Source organism: Neopelma chrysocephalum, unplaced genomic scaffold, assembly GCF_003984885.1.
Source record: "Neopelma chrysocephalum unplaced genomic scaffold, ASM398488v2 Primary Assembly neopelma1_45, whole genome shotgun sequence".
NCBI lineage: Eukaryota > Metazoa > Chordata > Aves > Passeriformes > Pipridae > Neopelma > Neopelma chrysocephalum.
The window spans coordinates 14,411,898-14,437,075 of NW_020897704.1; the positions used below are offsets into that span (position 1 = coordinate 14,411,898).

The 25,178-nt window shown below is 35.2% G+C and overlaps 1 protein-coding gene across 3 annotated transcripts in view; it reads right to left on the reverse strand.

Annotated features, from left to right (window-relative positions):
- CACNA2D1 (calcium voltage-gated channel auxiliary subunit alpha2delta 1) overlaps positions 1-25,178 on the reverse strand; it is a 383,935-nt gene that overhangs the window by 101,424 nt on the left and 257,333 nt on the right. For all 3 annotated transcript variants that reach the window (XR_003533601.1, XM_027679464.1, XM_027679465.1), the window contains exons 7-10: positions 18,990-19,121; positions 5,683-5,752; positions 4,794-4,844; positions 3,630-3,729 (exon numbers count right to left, since the gene is read on the reverse strand). Coding sequence is in view for 2 of the 3 variants with exons in the window: in XM_027679464.1 (XP_027535265.1) it covers positions 3,630-3,729; positions 4,794-4,844; positions 5,683-5,752; positions 18,990-19,121 (353 nt within the window). In the remaining variant the exon portion in view is untranslated. The remainder of the gene's footprint in view (positions 1-3,629; positions 3,730-4,793; positions 4,845-5,682; positions 5,753-18,989; positions 19,122-25,178) is intronic.

Below are 25,178 nucleotides of genomic sequence, written 5' to 3' on the forward strand. Positions count from 1 at the left end.
CACGACATGTTAACCCCTAGCTATCTTTATGTGACTTTATAGTTCATTCAACCTTTCTTCACTGGAAATAAATGCAAGTACTATGTTCAATCGGTAGAACTAATGTTTTTAAAACATCTAGTTTTGAGCTTTTTTCCCCTAGGATTTCTTCAAATACGACGCACAATTCATTAAATCATTCTGTCACTTTCAAGAAGTGATTGGCATGAGCTTAAATCCATGTCTTTCAGTTGTGGGCATGAATCATCATACATATGGGCTTTGTGGGACAACATCTCGGCAGAGGTTAGCAGTAAAACAGCTCTCTAGTTAACTCAAAACCTCATACTAAAGACTCTATGGTTATTAAAGCTAACAGGCCATAAAACAACTGTCATGTTTCAGGCCAAAAGACCCATGAGGGAAAGAAAAATTGTAGATAACTTCCAGTATAGTGCTAGCTTTCACATATCCATCTGCTAATAATGTATTAACTGAACATTTTCACTTAGCTTTTTGGACTTTTTATTTAGCCAATCATGTCTAATAGCAGGATGCTTCAAGAGAAAATTTTCTTTAGCAATACCAAGAAGCATGTTGCATAAATCTACATTTGTTTCATCTAGAAAAAAATTTAAGTTGATATTTTGGGTTTTGGATTTATTAAGATAGCACTGGAGTTGGACTTTGGACATGCTTTCCCTGTTACAGAATATTCTGTGAATAATGATCATAGACTTATAGAATAATTTAGTTTGGAAAAGACCTTTAAGATTATCTAGTCCAACTGTTATACTAATACTGCCAAGTCCGCCACTAAATCATGTCCCTAAGTGCCACATCTGCACATCTTTTTAAAACCACCAGGATGGTGACTCCACCACTTCTGTGGGTTAGCAACACGTCCAGAGAAGAAATTTTTCCTAATATCCAGTCTGAATCTTCCCTGGTACAACTTAAAGGCTGTTCCCTGCATCCTATTGCTTGTCACTCATGAGAAGAGGCTGTCCCCCACCTAGCTACAACCTTCCTTTCAGGTAGTTGTAGAGAGTGATGTCTCCTTGAGCCTCCTCTTCTCCAGGCTAAACTACCCCAGCTCCCTCAGCCGCTCCTCATGAGACTTTTGCTCCAGACCCTTCACCAGCTCCGTTGCCCTTCTCTGGACACGCTCCAGCACCTCAATGTCCTTCTTGTAGCGAGGTGCAAAAAACTGAGCACAGGATTCAAGGTGTGACCTCAGCAGTGCTAAGTGCCAGGGGACAGTCTCTGCCGTTCGCCTGCTGGCCACACTGTTGCTGATACAGGCAAGGATGTCACTGGCCTTCTTGGCCACAGGCAACTTTTCAGCCACTGTTCAGCCACTGTCAACAAGCATCTGCCATTTAACACAGTACCTAAATTAATAAATTATCAAGCTTTTTGACAAAGGTATACAAGAAAGAATAAATGGGAAAAAACTAAGCAGTAAAATGTTGAATTTAGTATTTGAATAAAGATCTCAGACCTTCTAAATAAAAGCCATGTATGAAATTTTCAAAGATCTGACTGAATGATCAGAATAATGATTGTTCTAGTGCCTTGTTGTACTTCAGGTGTCAAGATACTTGACAGTTAAATCAAACATAAAAATAAAGCAATATACATGAAGAGAGTACAGCAAATAATACCAACTTTGCAGTGGATTAATTCCTCATAGAAGCTAGGCCTGTGTACATGCTTTTGTGAATAATCCTAAGAACAAATAATACTGATAATATATCACCTCCTTGAGCGGTGGCACCCCTAGTGCTAACTTCGAGGCTTTGAAAAACTGAGTAAACCAAAGTAAAAGCTTTTTTAAAAAAAAGGGAAAATAAATTTAAAAAAAGGCCAAACTTCTGTATTCAATTCTCTCATTTGTAGAATGCCTTGTGGCAGTACAACCATTTGTTTCCTATCTATAGCATATGATTTCCTGTCTGTTAGAGAAATAAAATATGCGTGTCATAACACAGTGGCCACCACAATTCCACTCATAAATCATCTGAATACATGAAAACATTACATAAAAGTAATTGCAATACTGAAAGTATCTAATACAGACTTTTAAATTATAAGTGCATAATACCAAATAGCATTTTATAAAAGATTTAAAGATGCTATGTTCTATTATGCACATTTCTGTGAGTGTTGCCCTCCTCTGATGATGAACACAGCCCAACCAAAATGTACTCTTCCATTCTGCAGTCAAATATCTGCTGTGAGCCTCTAAAGTTCATTCAAATAAAAAAAGATCCTTATACATTTTAAGTTGCAAACCAGTGGGAAAATGTACTGTAGAAAATATTCAAGGATTTCCAGTTCTTTTTTGACACAAATCCTAACCTTGGGACCTCACCAGAATAACACTGAACCTTAGCTAATAAAATACCCAGAGCCTAAGAAAGGCTTAGCTTTAAGATACACTATTTCTGGTCACCTGGGAGAAAGTGTAAGGAGAGAGTTTGGAAAGCTGTATAAATCAAGAGGTAGTAGGGTCCAGATTTTCCAGAAGTGAAAGCTTGCACAGCTCCACTGAACATAGAAATCAATTTCCATCACTTTAGGATTACAAGCTTTTTGTTTTTTAAATCACTGAACCTAACAACAAGATTTTAGCCCCCTAATACCATTACAGAAAATCTTATTTCCTTTAATAATAATAGTAAAAAACATTTGTTTATTTTTTTCACTGTAATTTATACTAAAGAAAATGGTGTAATCCACTATTAAAAACTTGAACAAAGGAAACATTATTAACAGTAAGGGCTTGTCTGCTACTTGGAGAAAGGTCTGGCTAGACTGACAGCAAACAATGAAGCAATAAGCAGTTTTGAAAAAGATTTCTTTTAGTTATATTTCAGGTCTTTCTCCCTCAGGCTGGCTACAACACAACTGTAGAAGCTGAAAATTATCTCCAAAATCATTCCAGCTACTCATCATTCAGGCTGTCTCTTGTCATTATGAGTATGTCAGCACACCTATCCTAAATACTTAGAATCAAAGCTCTACAGTTGAACAGCTTAATAAAAAATAAAAAATGCCTTGCCTGAGGCTAGGACATGACATCCAACGTATCAGCCTGAAAACTGAAAGTTGCCCATACCTTTTTCATGGATTGTCCCCTCTATTTTATTATTTATTATGGGAAAAAATTGCTTTGCTACCCATCAAGTTGCTAACTGTAGAACTTCTCAGCAACACCTCTTTGGCAAGTCAGATATATGGCTGTACATCTTCTGTCATCATGCATCAATCAACATGAGCAACCTGAATATCTGCTCTGTGGAAAACTTGGAAACTATCAATTATTTCAAGATAATTTGAATATACCAGTCTAATGAAAGATGTGTTATAGAGACCATAGTACTACACTGGAAAGGAGAATTTGACTATACAGAGGTTTATTTAAATGACTTTTGCCCTTCACTCAAATATATATATATATATATAATAACAATTCCAGGACATCCATTTTACTTTATAGGAAAAAAAATCCAAATGTGGTGTTTTGTAATATATTTTAAGTCTCCCTGCAGCTTAACATTCAAGTATCTCACATCCAGGATTAAAAATAGTTTGCTTATAGCTTTGTTGACAATGCAAATTTTGTAGAAAGAACAGATACTCACTGAAACTACATTCACAAAGTCATCGTCAGACAACGTCTCTAACATCTCAATGACCGAGGTGCGGATCAGCTTCAGTGTCAATCCACTGACACTCCCACTCCTAACAAAAATCCACAAGATAATAAAAAAGTTGAATTTAATAAATGTTATGTAAAATGTACAAAGAAAACACAGAGCACCCACCAGTACTCTGATCAGCTTTCACACTAAAATTATCAGTTTAGCTCTTGAATGTTCCAACTCATCAGTAGTATTATTACACTATTAATAATTACTAAATTAAGTCCAAAACTGTCATTCAAAGTCCCAGTCCTGTGGCTTAGTTGAAGTTATAATGATACATCATTTCCTCATTTTCTTTTCAAGAAGTCTGAGAAAGTTTACCAATGCCTTATCTAAATATTTTATACTCCCACACACAGATTTACAGCTTTAGATTTTAGATGTGCAAATGACAGCTTGTTTGATTCAAGGCAAAACCTAAGCTGAAGTGAAGAAATAACAAGTGTTGATAAAACTCACTGCTGATATGAAAGCACCTCACCACATGTGAAAGCATTAAATGCAAATTCTCTGACTGAGAAGCTTCTCAGAATAAAGCAATGTGAGACATCAGGTTCAATGTCTCCTTCAGTCCCTCAACATTAGCTACACCAAGGAAGCCTTGTCAGTGCAAAGACAGAGCTTTCATTAATTTGTTTGCTCACTTTCTAGTAATGTTCTATAGTAACCAAACTTGTGTGGTAAAACATGCAAAGCCTGCATATGTTCTCATCTTTCATGCTCATGAAATCACGATTGCGTCTACTATAATGCTTCTAGTCATTTGTTTTTAGGTTTGTGTTCTACAACAAATCTTGATGTGCACATGAGAAATATTCACTTGATTACTTCTCTAATTAGTAAGTTGAAAGCAGAATAATATTGAAGAGATTAAAAAAAACAGCTACCTTGTCCCCAGCTACCCAAAGCAACTTTCAGGTTTGGTTTGGGCTTTTGGAAATATTTTTTACCGTGTATTTATTTTGTTCATGCCAAGAGGTTTGAATCTTGCATATAAGGACCTTTTAATCCCCTCTCTATTTTTCAGCACACAGAGATTTGTTCAACACATGTAGGTACTTTTATCCCTTTAATGTCAATATTCGGACATTAAACACTTACGCATCAACTAAAATAAGCATGTCTTTGGGAGATGCAGCTCCTTGAATATACCTGAAATAAATAAATGGCATAATTGAGACAAATTTGAAAACACATTTTTTGTGAGTGATGGAAGACACTCTGTGATCTCTAAACTCAAACTAGCTGAACCAACAAAATCCTGCTGTTGTAGCTAGTACAAAAACCATGTGCTGCTGTTTTCTCTCTTGCTGTGTCTTCTAAGTAAATCAAAGTCTAAACCACATTAGGGAAATCTGGAAGTAGAATACACTGATCAAAATTCACTGTTTTCAGATGTTTAAAAATGAAAAAAATGAATGCTATTTCAGAGCTAAAGATCTTGATGACAGATGAATTATTACTCAGCCCAGCTTAGGGACAAACATTCATTCCTTTGAAAAAACTATATCCAACTACATCCAAGTATCAATATTCTTCATGTCTTGAGAGGTTTACAGAAAAAAATTACGAGAAGTAATCCCACTGCTCTCCTGTCTTTTAGTAATCTAGTCATTTTATCACTAGTCTAAACCACTGAGACATTTTTTAGACACTTGCAAAAGTCTGAAAGAATGGTTCAGTCTAATACTCTGAATTATATTTTATTTTGGCACAAAATAAAAAGTTTTTAATTGTCTTATAACCATTTGATAGTTATGAAAAGGTCCACGCAATGCAACAGTATGACTCACTACAGTGGATATTGCACAATAAGGAATATGATTTGAAAATTGTTTATTCAGAGGAATTAACTAATTTAAAAAAGAAAATAACAGTATCTGAAAGTAGGGACTATCGGATATAAATAAACAGAAAAAAATGTTTTTACAGTAATATCTAGAAAGTAAGTGATGTATATATGTTTCAAACCTTTGAAAAGAAGGCTTACCATGGTCTTCTGCGTACATCATACAGATCTATTTTGTTAGGAGTTCGGCTTTTATCTACCCATGGGGAAGCTAAAAAAAAAAAAATGTATGGAATAAATTAAAAACTTCATCTCAGGTATTTTACTTACAACAATATAATGAATCAACATCACAGATTTTGCACTACATAAATATCAACATTTGGTATTGATCAAAAAAATCTGTATTTATGTAATATGTTGCTGAAATACCTATATACCTTTATATATGACCATACAATATAATGCAATAAAACTGCATATATAAAGACCTTCAAGAGCCAAGTGTGCTGAAGAAACAGGTACTGACTATAATTGACCACTGATTTCAATGGAACCAGAAATTCAACTGAAGTACTTCAGAATATGAAATAACTTTTTAAAAGAAATACTTGATTAAAAAAACTTATAAGTTAATTATTATTGCATACAGTAATGCTGTACCAATCTAAAGCTCAGTTATACACTTAAAAAATTGTAAACTGACTCAAGAGGTTTACCTAAAAAAGCAAATTAGAAAAGTAACATGAAAGTATCATATTTTCTGAAAACAAAATGAGATGCACATGCTTGTGTCTCTGTAAAGAAAATGCTAAGACTGATAACCTTTTGCAGGTGTTTAATCTAGACTTCTCCATGATTTTCAGCAAGGGCAGGAATTTTTTCCTTACTGAAAAAACAAAATGAGCCTTTCAAAACCACTTGACAGCTTAATGAACACAAATAAAAATGTGCAAAGTTACAGGGAATGAGATAATGCTCTGCAATTTGTTCTCTCACTGTATGCCAACGGCCTTGGGAAAGCTATTTCCTGACATTAATAATTTTTCTACCTAAGAAATAAAGAAAGATATAAGCAGATCCAGGATTCTTCCCAAAAAAGCATTCATCAAAGACAAAATGGAAGAATTATGATATCTTTACCCATAAATGTAAAAGAAGCCACCAGCTTTGAGTAGCTGCCTATTTTTGATACTACGAAATGAACCCTCTCCTAAGTCACCAAACCCTGAGTTGGCCCATCACCTACCAGAACATTCAAGTCAAGTGTAACCCACAGGACATTTATCAGTACACATTTAGCAGCCATAGAAAACACTCTGTATTGCTGCACACCAGGAGAACCTCAAAGTCTACACCAGTATTGTCTGTGATCTCAGACTAGACCACCTGGCAGGTCCTTCGGGACCTGATAACGAAAGAGTATTTGAAATTTCCAGAAATTAGAAAATTGAATTTTTAAGACTGATATATGTTAAAATTCTAACTTAAGTAACATTACTTAAGGTTAAATTCATCAGTATTTTTGAGCCCACATGGTTAGCACATATTCGATGACAAATTTTTTGTGTCTGTCCAGGTTATCCTATCAATAGGAATTCCATCTAAAAATACATCCTTCAACAACATTCCCTGAGACTTGCAAAATCTGCATGCAATGTACTTATTTCAGTTTGTATTATGATTGGTTTAAGCAAAATACCAAATATAAATCAAGATACTGACCAACACTGCTATATCTTTGCCAAAACCTCCAATCTTTCCAGTGACATCCAATAAAAGGCTATGCCACGCCAAATCTGTCCCTCTCAATAGACGTATCTTGGACAGTCTTCATAAACAGAGAATTACCTGAATGTATGATCTGGATTTATTTCAAAACAACTTATAAAATGCAATTTACACCGGCAATGTCACTTTTTTCATGTGAAAGATAAGTCGAACTCCTTAAGTGCATTCTCCAAAGCAAATGGATGGTGGTTCACAGAGAATTTCAGTGCAGGAGCTGAAGAGTGGTCCTAGCATTATCATCATATTCTACTGTGACAGTAGATACTGGCATAGTTAACAATTTTAAATTGAATCGATGTTCTAAAGACACACAAAATAAGACTGTCCCCACAGCCAATATAAATTATCTACTGAAAACCATCACAGGTACATTAGGCTAAAATTTATCTGATATCGTAACCTTCAAGAAGATGATAGTGTAACTTCACATACTATTTTAAACTCTCTAAGTAACTCTCTAAGTGCTAAACTAAAATTTAAAGAAATGTAGGTTAAGATTACGTTTTACCTGTGTAAAAGAAGACTGTGAGAAATAATTCAGCTCCTTTTTTCTACAAAATTTGAGACCTACAAACACATGCTAATGTTATACCACCTGACATAACTTCCTCGAAGTCAATGCCAGTTGTCTAGTCAGAAAGCACTTCAGAACTGGGGCTTTTAGATCACTGTATGGCAAAGTTTTCAGAAACATGAAGAGATAAAATTAACACCAACTAATATATCAAATAATAAAATTTTAAATGCCTGAAATTTTCCCTAGTATTTCCAAAATCACCACAAGTCTTTGTATAAAAAAAGTTGATTTCTTTTCTTTTTTTTAAACTGGAATGCACACCCCAATAACACTTTTTAAAATTACTTCTTTTCTTTCTTTCCCCTCTAAATATGCAGAAGATGCTCAAAACTTCTGGTTGAAACAGAGTAAAATGAAGGATGTAAAGACAAATGTTTTCAAATTGTTCTTCAGTGGAATTCCTTCTGTTGAGACTTGAACTGCTAAGCCTTGCATTTAGTTCTACCATAGCTTTTCAGTAACATTCTGAACTGCAACAAGATCTGAAGAGTCCCCTTCTGGCTACATCTACATTAGTAGGATAAAAAGCACAACAGAAGGGAACACATTCATCAGAACCAGGCTAAGAACTATTGGAATTGGACAACAGTCCAATTATACACAAAATAAACTGTGAATAAGCCACTCATCCAACTACTTGCAGCCTATCCAACCCTTTTGGAGAGTACTTTCAACTGTAACACAGATTTTCTTTTTGGGAGATAGACACAGTGCTGAACACAACAGCTAAATTCTACTTTTCTTTCAGTACAAACACCAGTTTCCATGACTGAAAAAATTATGATCAGATATTTATGGGTGGTGGATCATAGACTAATTAAGACACATAAGGTTTAATGAGAAAACTGATTCTATTGATATTTATGATGGTTTCTACAACAGCTTACATAATCTAGTAGAAAGTCTCTGCATGGCTAAACATAAATAAGGACTCAGGCCTTAGTACCTAAAATTTCATTCACACCAAATAAGTGATGAATTCCCTTTTCAACCTCAAGAATTAACACGACTAAATTACTCATTCATCCTAGACTCTCTCTGGAATAACATTTTTAATTTTAGATGGGTTTGAATGGTCTCAAATCTATTCACTGGTTTTGGTAACATTTTGAGTATTTATGGATATTAGTGAAATGATTATTAAGAGGAAACTGAAATTCCCTTATGATATTTGATCTCTACTGATCAAATTTAATGTATCCTGATTTATTATTTACTTTTTTTTTTTTGGTCAAAGGTGATAAATGCTTTCTGTGCAAAAACAAATATACATCAATAATTATACAGAAATAAGAAGGGATGGAGACCACTGAAAGAAAAATGTGTTGCCTTGGTCATATACAGCATATACCATAAAGACATTTGGGGAAACCAGCTTACATCTTACTGACAAAAACCATTACATGGCCTAAGATGAAGGCAAAACGAAATATACAAAGAATACGATTACAATTTTTTGCTAAAAAACTAAAATTGCAGATCAAGGATTTGGAGAGTTACAGTTTTATTTACATAACATTTTTTAACACTTTTTTATCAGATGCCTTGGAACGCAGCTCACCAACATCTTCAAGAAATCAGCTTCCCTGTGTTTCCTTATTGCATGTGACTACCTTTGAACTATATCAACACTGCATGGTTCTCTGGTGCATACATCAGGCTTTAGTCATGTTCCCCTTTGATGATTTTGTTGTTTGGCGTGTGGATAGATTTGATACTTTATAAATTATTCATTGGATTTGATATCCTTCCCACCTCTGCTGTTTGCATTATGGAGATACAGGACTGGCTATATTTCAAGCAAGAGTAAGGCATGCTTTTCCTTTATTTCTGCAGTACAGAGACTGTCACAGGGTAAAGCCTAAATGAAAGTATTTGTTAGGAAAGGTTGTTGGCTACAACCTCTCATTCTGAATGCATGACAGGATTCCAGAGGCACAGGTGAGTGTCATAAGGGAAACTTTCCTGAAAAGTCCTGCCCTGCTCTACTGGTTAGGTATGTCTGTACGAGGAACTGATAGGCAGAGATGAATTATTAACAGCTTTACATCCCTTTGCATTAATAATACAGTTGGGAAAAGAGGTTAAAGCTGATAGTAAGACAGGCAACAAATGCCAATTATCAAATCCCAGACAGCATCATCTTATTTTGACTCAAGCCAAATTACCTTTCCATCTCAGAGGGTTACTTGGTAGTTAACCTCAACATGGCATTTACCAGGTGTGACATCCCACCAGGTTAGACAAATATTTGTTCAAGTTGAATTTTACCTTGCTATCTCCCAAATAAACATTTATGTGGATAATCAAAACAATCAAACCCATAGACTATTCAATTCCCTGAGTCAGATTCAGTAAAATCTTCCTCAGATGGAGCAAAGATACAAGCTATAACATATACTTTGCTGCTAGTTTAATTTCTTATTTCTTTTCATCTTTTAGTGAACTTCTGTGAAAAAAACCTGCATCCAGATATGTGATAGCCCAGACTATTTGAGAAATGTGATATTCCTCAGCTTATTACTCAGAAAGAAGTCAATTTAATTTCAGGGTAGCAGCAGCACCTTTATAGAATTCCTTAGCTATTTTTCAGTAAAAGGTGAAAAGTGGCAAGAGATAGTAATTAAAAATAAGAAACAGTCACTACTTTAAGAGCCCCTTACATTAATCATCATGAAGTATTTTCAACTGCTAAGCTTAGAACTCAGGATATTTATATCATAATGATGCCTTGGATTAATAACTGGTTACTACCATCCCCCCAAGTCAGAGTCTGTTCCTGACCAACTCTGCACTACCACACCAGACGTTCAGTCAAAACTGAATGCAGACACTTCCTCATGATTTTACTCCAATAATTGAAATTGCGAAGATTCCAAGGTACGTTCAGGTAAAATCTATGCAATGTCCTCTCTAACTTTCATAGCTTCATCACTATACAGAAAAGCAAAGATAATAATCTGAAAGATTTTTCAGAATGTATTACCTATGTGGTATTGGGTAATTATGTTATGGGCAATACTGCATTCAGTTTTATCCCAAATCAGTTCAGCAAAGATTTTATATGGGAATAGTCCATACACAAACAAATCTATTAATATTCACTCCCAGTATAACAAAAAAACCAAAAGCAATCGGAAGGTGCAACTCATACTGCAATCTGCAACTTAATATTAACCTCTCAAATTGCTCTGTGTTATCTTAGTTCAGAAGCAAGTGTTTCTCCTTCTGCATGTACAAACTGAATTTCATCCTAAAGGTGCTGCTCACATTAGTTTCACCTGGACTAGCTACCACGTCCCCAAAGAGGGTGGGAGTATCAGAGCTTGAGGAGAAGAAGGACAGAAGTAACAGGGTGTTTTGTTGGGTTTGTTGTTGTTTTCTTTTTTCTCCCATAAAGCAAATTCTGGAGATTTCAAACTGTATCATAAAGACACAGAGATGGCATGAATTTTAGCACAAAGACACGGTGACCTGCTGGATGCAACTTTTTAAACTCACTAGAAACAGTTCATTATCCTGTAACTGGGTAGATCTGCTTTCATAATTGCAATGTTCAGCACATCAATTTTGAAAAATGAGCCACAATTGAACTTACATTGTAAGATTTTTCATATCCTGAAACAAGGTTGTAGTGAGGTGGGTGTCAGTCTCTTCTCCCAGGTAACAAGTGACAGGATGAAAGGAAATGGCCTGAAGTTGCCCCAGGGAGGTTTAGATTGGATATTATGAAAAATTTCTTCACAGAAAGGGTTGTGAAGCATAGGAACAGGCAGCCTGGGGAAGTGGTAGAGTCACCACCCCTGGAGGTTCAAAAAACACATGGATGTGGCATTTGAGGACATGGCTTAGTAGTAAATATGGTGGTGGCGCTGGGTTGACAGTTAGACTTGATGATCTTAAAGGTCTTTTCCAACCTAACAATGCTATGTTCTATAAGCATATTTAGATTCAAATCATGTCAGCTCATGTCCCTCCCTCTCAGATTTCAAGGGATAAAAAAAAAAGGGAAGTCAACAACACTCAGAGAGGTTTATTTCTATACAAAAGGTAGAAGTATCTAACTCACACACTAATTGCACTAATTGATAATTTATAAGCTGCATTACTAGGAAAGGTTTGGGCTTTACTTTGTTTTTCTACTTTAAAGGCTCCTTTAAATGTTGAGCTGTTAACAGGAACTAACAGCTATAAAATAAAAAACCTTTTGAAAAAAAAAGTGAAGTTCTCAGTTTTTCAAGGCTTTTGATTCATTTTGTATGGATTTTTTAGGCTTTCTAGTCTCTTAGTATCTGCTTCAGTAATTACTTTCTCTGGAGAGTTCAATATCATGGCCAAAACACTATTGCTTGCCATTAATTGTTAACACAAGAGCAGCTGTGCACAGCAAGTCCTTCATTTGGAGAGATACCATTTTATTTTATTAGAAATTGATTTTTGAAGCTCTTCTATTATTAATTTGTCTAAGAAAGGAATGCACTAGTAGCTGAGTGAGACCTGCTTCTCTAATATCTGGAAACGGGTTAAGATTTGATTTTTTTTTTTTAATGAAGGATAAGAGATCATACTAGCTCTTCTCAATCCAAGAGTTTGAAGACTTTGGGGACAAAATTTTTTTTCTGAATAATCAGCACTGAAAAGTTGCTTTCTTTGTCTGTGAATTTTTCCATTTAACACCTTGTAAGCTCTAATTACACAGAAATATCCCAGTAAAATACTGGCATAAGCAATACAAAGGGATTTTTCTCTAATTAATTAAAATTCCCATCATATTATACGTACTTATTACATAAATAAAAGAAGGCTAAATACAAGGCAACTCTACAGTAAAAAAAGGGAAAGAATACAACAGTTCTTTACACTGTACTCTTCAGTAACTACATTAGAAACATCCAGAGAAGATTACCAGACCTATTGATATTGAAACAATGAATTTAAGTATGATTTAATGAATGTAAAAGCAGACTGAATCTTAAAATATTGTTGCTATGCGTATTCCTGGCTTGAATACCTAACCTTCAGAGGATCACTGAAGGAGCTATTTTATCTCTTTATATCTGTTTCTTTTATCTGGAAAATAGGGACAGTGAAGTTTTTTATGAGTTTTGAAACCAGAAGTGTTTTGAAGATGAAAATTTAGGCACATGTTATATGCCATGCAGCATATACATGCTATGCAGTATAGCACAAAATAATCTAGGGGTCTCCGAGAACATAAAGTGTCCTGGAACAGGACTGGAGAACTTTGTAGTACAGAAGAAACAAAACCCCATTGCTATTCACTAGGAAAGGTTGCCAGCATGTGTAGTCCCTTCAGTCACACTGTGGGGCTGTCTAAAGGATTCTAATAAAACTCTGACTAGTCCTGTTTAATAATACAGATACACCTTTAAAGCTGAGGGAGCAGATGAACTTAAGAAAGACATGTATACGTGATTAAGACATGTTCAGATATGCTTAAAGAATTCTCCTCTAATACAGGTAAGGTCAAATGAAGATGACAAGTTCGTGTGTCTAGGTTATGTGGTAAGAGAAGGGTTACGGAGCTGCAGGTTGGGCTCTGCTTTCTCCTTTATGAAAAAGCCCCCAACAAAAAACTCCATAAATACAACAGAGAAAAACCCCACATCTATGCAGCACTTTGGGGGAGAGGAAGACATACATTTTGCCAGACATACCATTTTGTGAAAGCAAGTTTTCAGTGGAATTTCCCATCGGCCCTTTTAAATCTCCAGATGGAAGTGGGAAGATTTGGAACATCTGGGGACAGGATAGTATTTCTTTTTTGGTTTTATTTTTGTTATGAATTGCCTCAACTTTCTGGATCTTGACCAAATAGGGCACATTCCCACCTTCAGGTCACTGCAGACCAAATATTGTCACAATGAGCCTCGGTGCAGCATTTCTTCACAGAAGACGCTGAATCTCCTGAATGCAGCACTGTGCTACTGTTATGGATATATAAAACTCACTAACTGAAATCTGAAACTCTGAGTACTACCAGTATCCACATCAGCACTATCCCTTCTAGTATTAGCCTTGGGAAAATTATTATTTAGTATACTTCCTCGAGAGACTTGAGTTAGTACTGCTGACCAAACAGGGTTTTTACTATACATTCATCTAAATCAAGACTGTGTTTTCATTTGAGTAAGCCTTTGAAGCCAAATTTTCTTAGTATGTTTATTGCTATAACTAGAAAGCCTCCTATATCATATTTAACCGCAAATAAATGTATGCTGTTTGCAGTCAAAAAAACCCCAAAATGCATTCTTTACTGAGGATCTCAGTTTTACAAAAAAACCCCAAACAACAACAAACAAACCAAAAGAGAGCGTACATCTGGTAAAAGGCACATAAATCCAAAGTGGATTTTAAATGAATATCAAGGATGGTCTTGCAATGATACACACCAGTCCCCTCAATACTCATGGGTCCATGCCATCAGGTCAGAAGAATTCCTGCAGAATCACAGAATTACAGAATATGCTGAGTTGGAAGGGATCCACAAGGACTATTGAGTCCTGCACAGGACACTCCAAGAATCACACCATGTGCCTGAGAGCATTGTCCAAACCCTTCTTCAACTCAAACAGGCTTGGTGCTTTGACCACTTCCTTGAGGAGCCTGTTCCAGTGCTCAACCACCCTCTGGGTGAAAAAGCTTTTCCTAAACCTAAACCTAACCTCCCCTGACTCAATTTTATGCCATTTCCTCAAGTCCTGTCACTGGTCATAAGAGTGAAGAGATTGGTACCTGCCCATTTGCTTCCCCTCATGAGAAATTTGTAACTGCAATGAGTTTCCCCTCAGTCTCCTCTTCTCCAGGCTGAACAGACCAAGTGATCTCAACCACTCCTCATAAGGCTTCCCCTCCAGACCCTTCAACCATTCTCATGGCCCTCCTTTGGACACCCTCTAATGGCTTAATGTCTTTTTCATAGTGTGATGCCCCAAACTGCCACAATATTCAAGGTGAGGCCGCCCCAGTGCAGAGCAGAGTGGGACAATCCCCTCCCTCGATCAGCTGCCGATGCTTTGCCTGTTGCCCCCCAGGACATGGTTGGCCCTCCTGGCTGCCAGGGCACTGCTGACTTATATTCAACTTGTCATCAACCAGGACCCCCAGGTCCCTTTTCTGTCACTGCTTTCCAGCATCTCATTCCCCAGCCTGTCCATACATCCCAGGCGCAGGATACAGCACTTCCCCTTGTTGAACTTCACACAGTTGGTGATGCCCATTTCTTTCATCTGTCAAGGTCTCTCTGCAGGGCCTCTCTGCCCTCAAGGGAGTTGACAGTTCCTCCCAAGTTAGCGTCATTGGCAAACTAAGTGTTTCTTCAAGTCCAGTTTGTTTAAATGTTCCCTAACCCATCTTTCCTCCACTGAGGACAAGTTATCCTTCCTCCAGACTTTCCCTTTGATTGTAGAGGTTTGTGATTACTGAGGGCTGGTCTTACAAGTAAAGACTGAGGTAAAGAAGATAATGAGTACCTCAGCCTTTTCCATACTTTTTGTCAACAAGTCGCCAGCCCCACCATGGAGCAGCAGGGCATGCAAGCAAGTCCATATTTTTCTTAGTCCTTTGGCTGCTGATGTTTCTGTAGAAGCTCTTCCTGTTATTCATATCTCTCACCAGATTCAACTCCAAGTGGGCTTTGACTTTTCTAACCATATTTCTACATCCTTGGACAGTGTCTCTATATCCCCTCCAGGTCATCTGTCTTTGCTTCCACCTCTTCCACACTTCCCTTTTAAACTAAAGATTATATCAGTATCTTTATCACATGAAGACAGAGATTCCTGTCTTGATTCTGATACTACTTCATAAATGTATGTAAAAAGGACAACGCATTCTTAAAATGTTGAAACCATCTCTTGAATGAGAGACTTATTTGTGATATATAACTTTAAACATAAGAATGAGCATATATTACATCCTTCTTAAAAGTTCCATTCACTTTATAAGCTTATTCTATTGAGCTCATTTATTAAAGTTCTGTTTACTTACTCTTGAGTTGCTCAGAGCTCATAGAATAGATAATAGAAATCTCAAAATTGTTCTTCACGTCTTCATATCAAAATAGATGGTTGCCAGTACAGCGACAGAGCTTAGCACTTCTCTTCACAAATATGCTCCCATTAAAACTAATGAAAATGTTGATACTAAGTAACCTAATATTTAAAAATATTTTAGGTAAGACAAGCTTTCATAAAAATCCTAGAGAAGAAAAAGTGCAGTATGAGTAAACTCACACAGACTCTTAAAATCAAGCTGATTAAAACACTAACCAGAAATGGTGAAAAAAAAATGTTTGAGGCTCATGGAGGAATCTTAACTCTTTGGCTCTTCTCTGTCATGTATGTCTCTATCTTGAAAACAGAACAAAGGCAACATCACATAGAATGGGGTTTTTCCCTCAGTAAGAAATGACATTTTGCATACAGAACATTTGATGGACTAATTGTATCATTAAAAGAAGCCAATATTTTGGTACCATTACTTCCTCTACCCAATCCTATCAGCTATTTTAGTAAAATAGTTTCCTATTCTTATTCCATTGCTTCTAACTACTATTGTATTTAAGCCTAATACCATTTATTATAGTGTATAAATAACAAGGTCTGAGGAAAGAAACTGCCAGATATGTCAGCCTAGGTGATAGAAGGAAGCTGTCTTGTCCTCTTGATAGAGACAAGGGAACTCAAATTTACTAAAGAGACAGATAAATCACAGCTGAAAAATCATATGCAATAATGTATGTGATGCTAGAGGAGTGTACAACAGTACAAAATAGAATATATACAGGAAGCAATGAGATATATAAAATACAAACAAGCCGTGATATGTCACACATACTTTCCACCCATGGGGTTGCTCACAGAAAGATCCCTTCATGCTGCTGGTTACTGTGGGGACAAGGACAGCCCAAGAGCCTCCATAGGACAGAGATCTAGCCCATGACTCAAGGCAGTGGGAAGTTACCAAACATTAGTCCACAAAAACTGTGAGCTTAGAGATATAAAAAAACATTTTTTTTTTAATAAAGGAGGCAAGACTGGATGGATATGTTTCAGATAATAATGAGCAGACTAATCTATGCATTTTAATTTTGGCTTTTGATATTTCCAAATTCTTGTACAAATATCATCACTATGGAAAAATTCATCACCTTGAAGAAGGCTTACCATGGGCCAATATAATAAAGCAATGTTTTACAATTTATAATATCATTTAGTATAATGAAAATGTGAAAAGTATTTAGTATTTTAGTTTATGAAACTTGAATTAATTTCCAGAACGTTTCTCTGCATCAACAAACTGCAAAAAAAAGAGTTTACAAAAAGAGAAACATAGATAACATTGCAAAAAGACCTATTCTAAAAATCTAACACAAAGGGCTGACCCTGCAATTAGCTCAGTTGGTTAGAGTATGGTGTTAACAACACCAAGGTTGGGGGTTCAATCCCCACACTGGCCATTCGCATAAGAGTTGGACTCGATCTGTATCACAGTTCGAGCAACAAATGGAAGAAACTGGGAAGCAGCTGCACAAAACAACAGACATATAAACTAAGGAGTATCAGAATGATCTACACTTGTTTGTGTGCGTAGAATTTAAGAACTGGGGAATTACCCAGAAATTTATGGAGTCATATTCTGACAGGACTGGACTGCTAAAAAAGACTTAAATAACTAGCTGTGGAATAAGCAGGAGGTGTGAGGATCTGAGTTTTATACAAAATTTAAATTTGTGTTTAGGTGGAATATCTACAAGCAACATATTCATCTGCAAAACAGGGAAAACAAGCTTCTCCCATTTTATAGAGGTTCTTTAAGGAAGAATACATAGAGATTCTGACGCTCCTGTGTTGTATTGTTGAACAACTGGAGAAGACAGGTTAGCTAGACGTAAGAATATATTTTTCAGTATATGAGATAATCTTACACTTGAAAATTAATTTCCTAGAGATTGGCACAGAGATGCATTTAAGAAACACTACTTTTTCAGCACTTGAAAAACACCACATAGTAAGCAGTGACAAATACTGACCCCAAATACAGCACTAAGAGATCCAAAAGCATTGAAACAGAACACTTGGAAAACAAAAGAAATATGAAATTAGCATTTTCAATATTATTTTTTCTGCAACAAAATCTCACTGTATTTATTTCATGATCATCCAGCATGACAAAACAAACAGGATTCGAGTGCTATGAAATATTCTTCATGCAAAATAGCCTGAGGCAGTTTCTCTGCCTGTGCTAGCAGTTGTGCTAATGATACAGTAACAGCTTTAGAATAATCCCCTTCACCTTCAGAAACACAAACAATCTTGTATAAACAGAAGAGAAAGGATCTCAAAATTCTTCCCTAGGCAGTTGTAGGCATGAGTCAAGATGCTGCACACAATTGTCTTGCATGTAGTGGATTGTCATTGATAAAAGTGTCACTTAGCAAGAACAGCAGCAGCAGAGGCCTTGCCATAAAACATACATAAGCTTTAAGTCTTTCCATTAGCTATCATACAACAAAAATCAAATTAGGGCTACTGATGGTCTAAATTCAGTGAAATATGCATCTATTTAAATTAATTAGTGTGATCCAGTGATGAGATTCTTTGACAGGTGGAACGGATGCTGGTTGAAGTAATCAAGTTGCATTCATTGGCCCTACCACCAAAGATGAACATGTCAGAGATCGTGGATTCTGAGGGACATAAACATAGCACGGTGCATTCGTATTTGCATTACATATGATTATATGCCTAGTCCCCAGGTCCCTATTTTCAAAACTAGAAAGGTACAAAAATCTCACTGGCAAATATTCAACTGATTATTTACACAACATATAGAAACAATACAAAAATAAAATTTGACTCTTCAGTGTTTCAAAGGACATAATCTTCTCTTCCTCTTACTGAAAAAGAAAATAGTTACATATTTCACTCCCAGTTTCTTCCCCCTCACACTAGCTTTACGCCAGAATAATTTCAAAATCCTTAAGTTAATTCTGATATATATAACTGCAGCTATGTAAGAAAGCAATTCTTAGTTATGTTTTACTGTTTGTAAATAATTTAGAATATTTTTAGGACAACATATGACATAGGACAGTTGTTAAGGTGACTTCAGTTACCTGGGTAATACCTTGCGAGGCCAGTTGCACTACCAAAAACCTGCCATAATAAAGTGGGGTCTTCTTCTCTGTTCCTCTTGAACACATCATCCAACGCTGCTGTCCAGTTGAGTTCATTTAACACTATGGTTGCTGCCAAAGACAAAACATATTTGTTATTAGAAAGTCACTTCCTAACACAAGAAGCAATGACTTCAAAAAGAAAACTGGACTATTGCAGAAAGCAATAACATTTAACTAACCCAGAAAATAAATTTAAAGAAACACACTTCCTTTCCTTGGGAATTTTCTTTAAATTCCTCATGCTCTCTCCTTCTCATTGCATTATTTGTATGCAATGACTCTTGAATTATTTGCACACCCAATATCTTCTACAAATACTTTGTTTCTAAGATGTCGCTCTAGTTGCACTTCCATAGAAAGAAGATCGTTTATAGAAATATGCAAGCATATAAAGTTGATTCTTACTAATTACAACACACTGCAATAAGAACAACTAGAATATACCAACAAAAGTAGGTATATACCTCTCATAAGGGTAATAAAGATGTCCCTTTCCAAATGGATGCTGTAAAGGATTACATGGGAAAAAGACATTGGTGAGTTATTTGGATTGTAATACCAAGGTGGGGCTGCATACACAGTAGTGCTCATTATCACATGTTAAGCAGATCTTAATTCATAGGTGTGGGCCCTTACAGTAAGATAACCTTTATGAGTTGGGTCAGTTCAATAATGAACTTAAAGTGCAAGGGAATTCACATTTCAGCTAAACACTGTGTGGCCAGTTACACAGAAACTTACATTCATAGAGTTGTCCTGTTCCAATGCTTGTTTTAATCCATCAAATAGTTTATATAATCTATCAAATATATAGTATATTAATGTCTTCTATGCCTTTTTAAGAAAGAGATGCATTGAGAAACTTTAAAATTGATGAACACTGCTACAATAATTGTCCATGGGCTATAGTCAGAAATTTTATTGTGATACAAAACATCTTACGATATAACTTATGATAAATCATGGTTTTCACCTAATTTAATCAGTTGTAAATATTTATTTAATTTCCTTCCCAGAAAATCATCATAATTTTAGGCAATAGCAAATATACAGCTGAGCAAAAAGCAAAGGCTTTTTGTTGGTTTCATCAATAACTTTTTCTTTTGTGTTGCCTTAAGTAACGTTTCTTAAATTGAAACACCTAGACCAGCAAGCCAAGATTGGAAAGGGAACTAGAGGGGAGAAAAAAAAACCTTTTGGAAATAGTTAAAGATGTGTATATAAATCCTATGAAAGTTAACACTGTCATACAGATCCTGCTCTGCTATGGTATTGCACACAGGAAATACCTGTGTATTTCCTTCTCTTGCAAATGGGCAAGTCAAGCTGAAATAAAAGCAGCTGGGGCCTGAGTGGCATCACTGTGCAAAATTTGTTATGTAGGTCTACTTTCTATCCCCCTGCTACCAGGAAAAAAAAGAAACAATAAAAATAAGGATGGATTGAAAGTTAAGAGTTGACAGCCCACTTACAAAGTGAGGCTGTTAACAGGTACTAAAGAAATGAAATCACAACATTAAATTTTATAGGCTTGTTTTTAAAGGTTAAGGAGAAAATTGCTACACCATGTGTTTTGCAGAAAGGTTTAGGGGTTTTTTTTAAGTAGTTTTAAGATACTACTCTCTCAAGAGATAGCTTTTTATAGCAATATCAAATTAAATTTCCAACTCTTGAGATTTCCTGTAAGCAATAAGCTTGCACTATATACCTGTCTCTTTGTCAATTAGATAATTATAAATAAATATACATTTACTTAAGAAAGAAAAACAATTTCCTGAGGCACCAGGAGATGTTAATTATAATTTTAAGATGGTTCTTATCTTTTTTAAATCCTGTTTGACCTGCTGTGTAATTAAGCATTATGTACAGACTTTCTAAATTTGACTTTGTGTCAGATCTTATTTCCAGAAGTGGCTCCATGAAGTCATTAGAAGCTCTGTCATTCACTTAGATAAGAAATTTTCAGCTTGATTTTGTTTCTTCTCATGTTACCGTTTCCCTATCCAATGGACAGAGTACTTGGCCCACTGGAAGCCTATGAGCACTGGAGCTCAGGACATTTAGTTAAGCCACATTAATTGTTACCTCTTTGCCTACTGAAAAGCATTTATGTTTCAGAGTTCCCTATGAATTCCCAAGCCCCATAACAGTATAAATCAGTTCATTTCTTTGGTCTTGTGACATGACTTAAAATTGCTGCAGATTCTGTCCCCAAATCTATCACTGACTTTATGACTCTGGTCAGGACACTGTTACCCTTGAAAAATTTAAATCTTTTTTTTTATTTTTTTTTTTAAATTTAAAGTTAATTGTACCAATAAATGCTTTTCCAAATTGGTGACTGTGCATTCCATGAAAAAAAATCTTCTCATACAAAATGTGATTCAATATTTCTAAAAAGAGGATTTCCCTCAGACTGTAAGCTTACTAATGAATAAACTATGTCCACTGAAGATATATTAAACATCTTACTATACATTTAAGAATACTGTTGCAGAGTGCCTGTGCAATATCACCCAAAAATGTGTTGCAAAGATATATATATATGAACCTATGTTACAGACACCTCTATACATACAGAGTCATACATATAGAAGTATATACCTAAAATACACACATATAAAGAAAAAGAGACATTAAGGAGACAATCTACAAATAGTAAAATAAATAAATACTGAATGTCTTAATCTATATATTGGAATTGATAATTTCAGCAATTTATTAGACTTGTTGAGATTAGCTATAAAGTAAGAGATAAAGATTACTAGATCTTGCTTACAATATTTGTGGTCAAGTGGTGTTTTATAGTCGAGACTCAAGAGTTTTATAATATTATTTATGTCTCACTTTCCCCTTCCTCCTCAATAACTTTCTCCTAGAGACAATTGCAACAGATTCAAAAAATCCAAGGACTTGCAGCAAGGGAAAAAAACCCACAAACAACCCAACACATGACGCTGGAATTAAAAAAAATAAATTATTTGGAATGCAAGAAAAGCAAAAGAACAGAACATCTTAACAGAAGTAAGATGAAATAAATCTAGGAAAAGGTTGCTAACAGTATGTAATATATCCGTTGTCAGACACTGCAGAAAAAGATCTTACTGAACTCCAGAAATTTGCAGTAAGTGCCTGAGTCTCATTTCACTAACAAACTATATATAACAGCGCACATGTAAGGTTCAACATATATCATCTTCCTCTTAATTCACTTTCTCGTTAAAAATTTGTGCTTGGAACAAAGACACAGTTTATTTGGTGGGACTGATACGCAAATGGCTGATTGCATGATCAGTAAAACAATCATTCCTGCAGCAATTTGTTATTTGTAATTCAAAGTAGCTCCCTTCATTCAGGCTTTTTTGTTTGATTGTTTTGGGGTTTTTTATTCATTCTACCTAAAATTATACTTGATACAGAATGCACCCACATTTGTGTTAACTAATCCATTAATCAGTAAATAAGGAAAAGGCTGCTGGGAATTTCAGTTTTAATAATTTATTTTTCTAAGTGTTTTCCCACAACTTCTATTAATGTTTTCCTTCTGCTAAAACATACATCCTGCACTTCAAAAAGCCAGCTATAAATCAAATCCTCTTTTTTTTTTTAATTTGAATGCAATATGTCTGCTAATAGGCAATTTCAACCAATACCTCTGAGTTCTAGTTTAAAGCCTACAGGGATGGATTTGAAACTTTCCAAAGAAAATAAAGCAAAACCAGTCATAATCAACACAAAAATATTTTTCAAATGGTTCCTTATAAAATATCCTGATTCTTAATTTGCACATAAAAATCAATTCAGTGCTACTTTCACTAGCTCATAGGAGAGACCATAGCACCTGTCAGAATACTCTAATTTGAAAGATAATTTCTATTGACTTCCTGAATATAATGAGAATTTATTTTCTGTTATTAAAAAAAATGCATTTTACTAAAATAAAATGTTTAAAGGTGTTATAGCACACATACTGAGATACTGTACATATACTTGCCTTTCTATTGAGTTAACTTTCATACAGGAAAGAGCCTTTGACTGATAATTGGCAGAAAATCTAGTATGGAGACAACTCTCCAATAAGCTTATTTTCAATTCTGCTAAAAGAAGTCTTTGAAGATTATTACTTCAAAGTACTTCAGCTGCTACCTATCACTTGATACAGGCAAGATGAAAAAATAAAATTTATCATCACACAATAGGAAACATCATTCTTTCTGGCTAATTCCACTGAACTCCATCCATCTTTTCCTTTTCTTTCTTCTTTATGATATGAGGTTTAGGGGCCTTGACAAGAAATGGATTCAATTTTCCCCTGCAAAATGCAATCAATAAAAAATAGAGAGCACTACTGTGCTCTCTTTAAAAGAACTGGAATACACTTCTGATGATTTATTCAATGTATAGGCCCTGGCCTGCATACAAGACAGAGTACAACTTTATTTGAAAAGCCTGAGAGCTATTTCCTATATCTGTTCCCTGTTGCAGCAGCTACACATTCACTGGGGAGAACAGAAGGGAGCTCCTCAGCAGTTCATTAATCTTCTTTTAATGTGTGGAATGTATTACCGTCCGTATTCTGCTTAATGAAGTTGACTCATTGATTTCTTTAAAGAGTAGTTATTGTTATGAATTAAATATACATTCACCATCAAATATTATGGTATTTAAAAGTGAGCAAAGATGGATAATACTTTTGCAAGTGCGTATTTTTGCATATATGTGTGCAGACACAGACATTTCCACCTGTAGTCATGCTTATCAGACAACAGAGAAACTCTACTGAAGGTATAAAGTAATCTTTACGACTCGTGTGTTTCAGTAATTTTTTTTTAAATTACATTCCTTCCAGTTTATGTTAAGTTACACAGATTTTTACTCACTTTCAACTGTCACTGGAATGTTGTACACCCATCTTCTCTTCCATCAGACTAAGAAAGAATGAACTTTTTATTTTAGGGTACTTTTAATTAGATTTTTGCACTGGCTTATATATATGTATGTGCATATGTATATATATATATATACATATGTGTATATACACACATACATATGCATTTTCTACATAATTCTCAAATATAGTAATTTGAAGAATTATTCCAGTACTAACTTGAACTTCAAGCCTTCAAATTTTGTTGCATGTTTTAAGCCTACTACTTCTTTCATGAAAAGCTAAAATGCCAGAGCAAAGGAAAGATTATAGTGGTTCCAAAGTGAACATTGTCTCCAAGGTCACTGCTCCTTGATGTGGCCTCAGAAACCCAAATTTAGATATTCAGGTTTTCCATAGAAAACCATAGGAAAGGGTCCAACTCAAAACAGTCATCCAAAAAAAATTCACAGATGATTAGAAACCAGTTAAAGAGAGTAACAGGAAAATTTTGAAAGCTAAGGGAACTGGAGAGTGTTTTATCCAATCTCTCATTTAGATTTTGTTAATTTTTATCACAACAAGGTTATACAAATGTAAAGGAAAAGTACTGTTTTTCATTCAAAGCAAGGGAGGAAAAGCAAAAATAAGCCTTAAAATTTAACAATAGCTGTTACATAATGGCATTTCCAAATGGATAGGGTGTTACTTTGCAAGATGCTCTGCTGGATCTTGTACATATTGCATGTCTTCAAATTAGTTACAAAATCTTGCTTTGAAAGTAGCATTTCTGTTTCTTAGTATAACATAATTTAAACTTACTAGATAATCAGAACTGTTCAGGTAACATGCATTTAATGGTGCATAAAACCAAAGAATTAAAATGCAATTTTCAGCATATGAAGCAATAATTAAGTGAAATTATTTCAATTTCTATAAATATTTTAAACTTGCAATTAAAACCACAAATGATAAAATGTCATGTACTTTTTTTCTTGAAATGAACAACTTCTCCACTCCCCATTAGTTATTTGACATTACGTCCCAGACACTTCTATAAATAATTCTCTGAAGAAGTCACTGAAGTCTTGAATATTGTTGTGTCTGTGTCAAATCAAGTAAATTAATTGGCAATGCCATACGTTGTCTGCTGCCTGGCTTAGCTGCCACATGCTGATAGCTAGAGAAGCACAGTAAAATCTCATTAAAATAAGTAACACCCAGGAGAAGGAAATGAGAATAAAAATGTCAAGAACAGA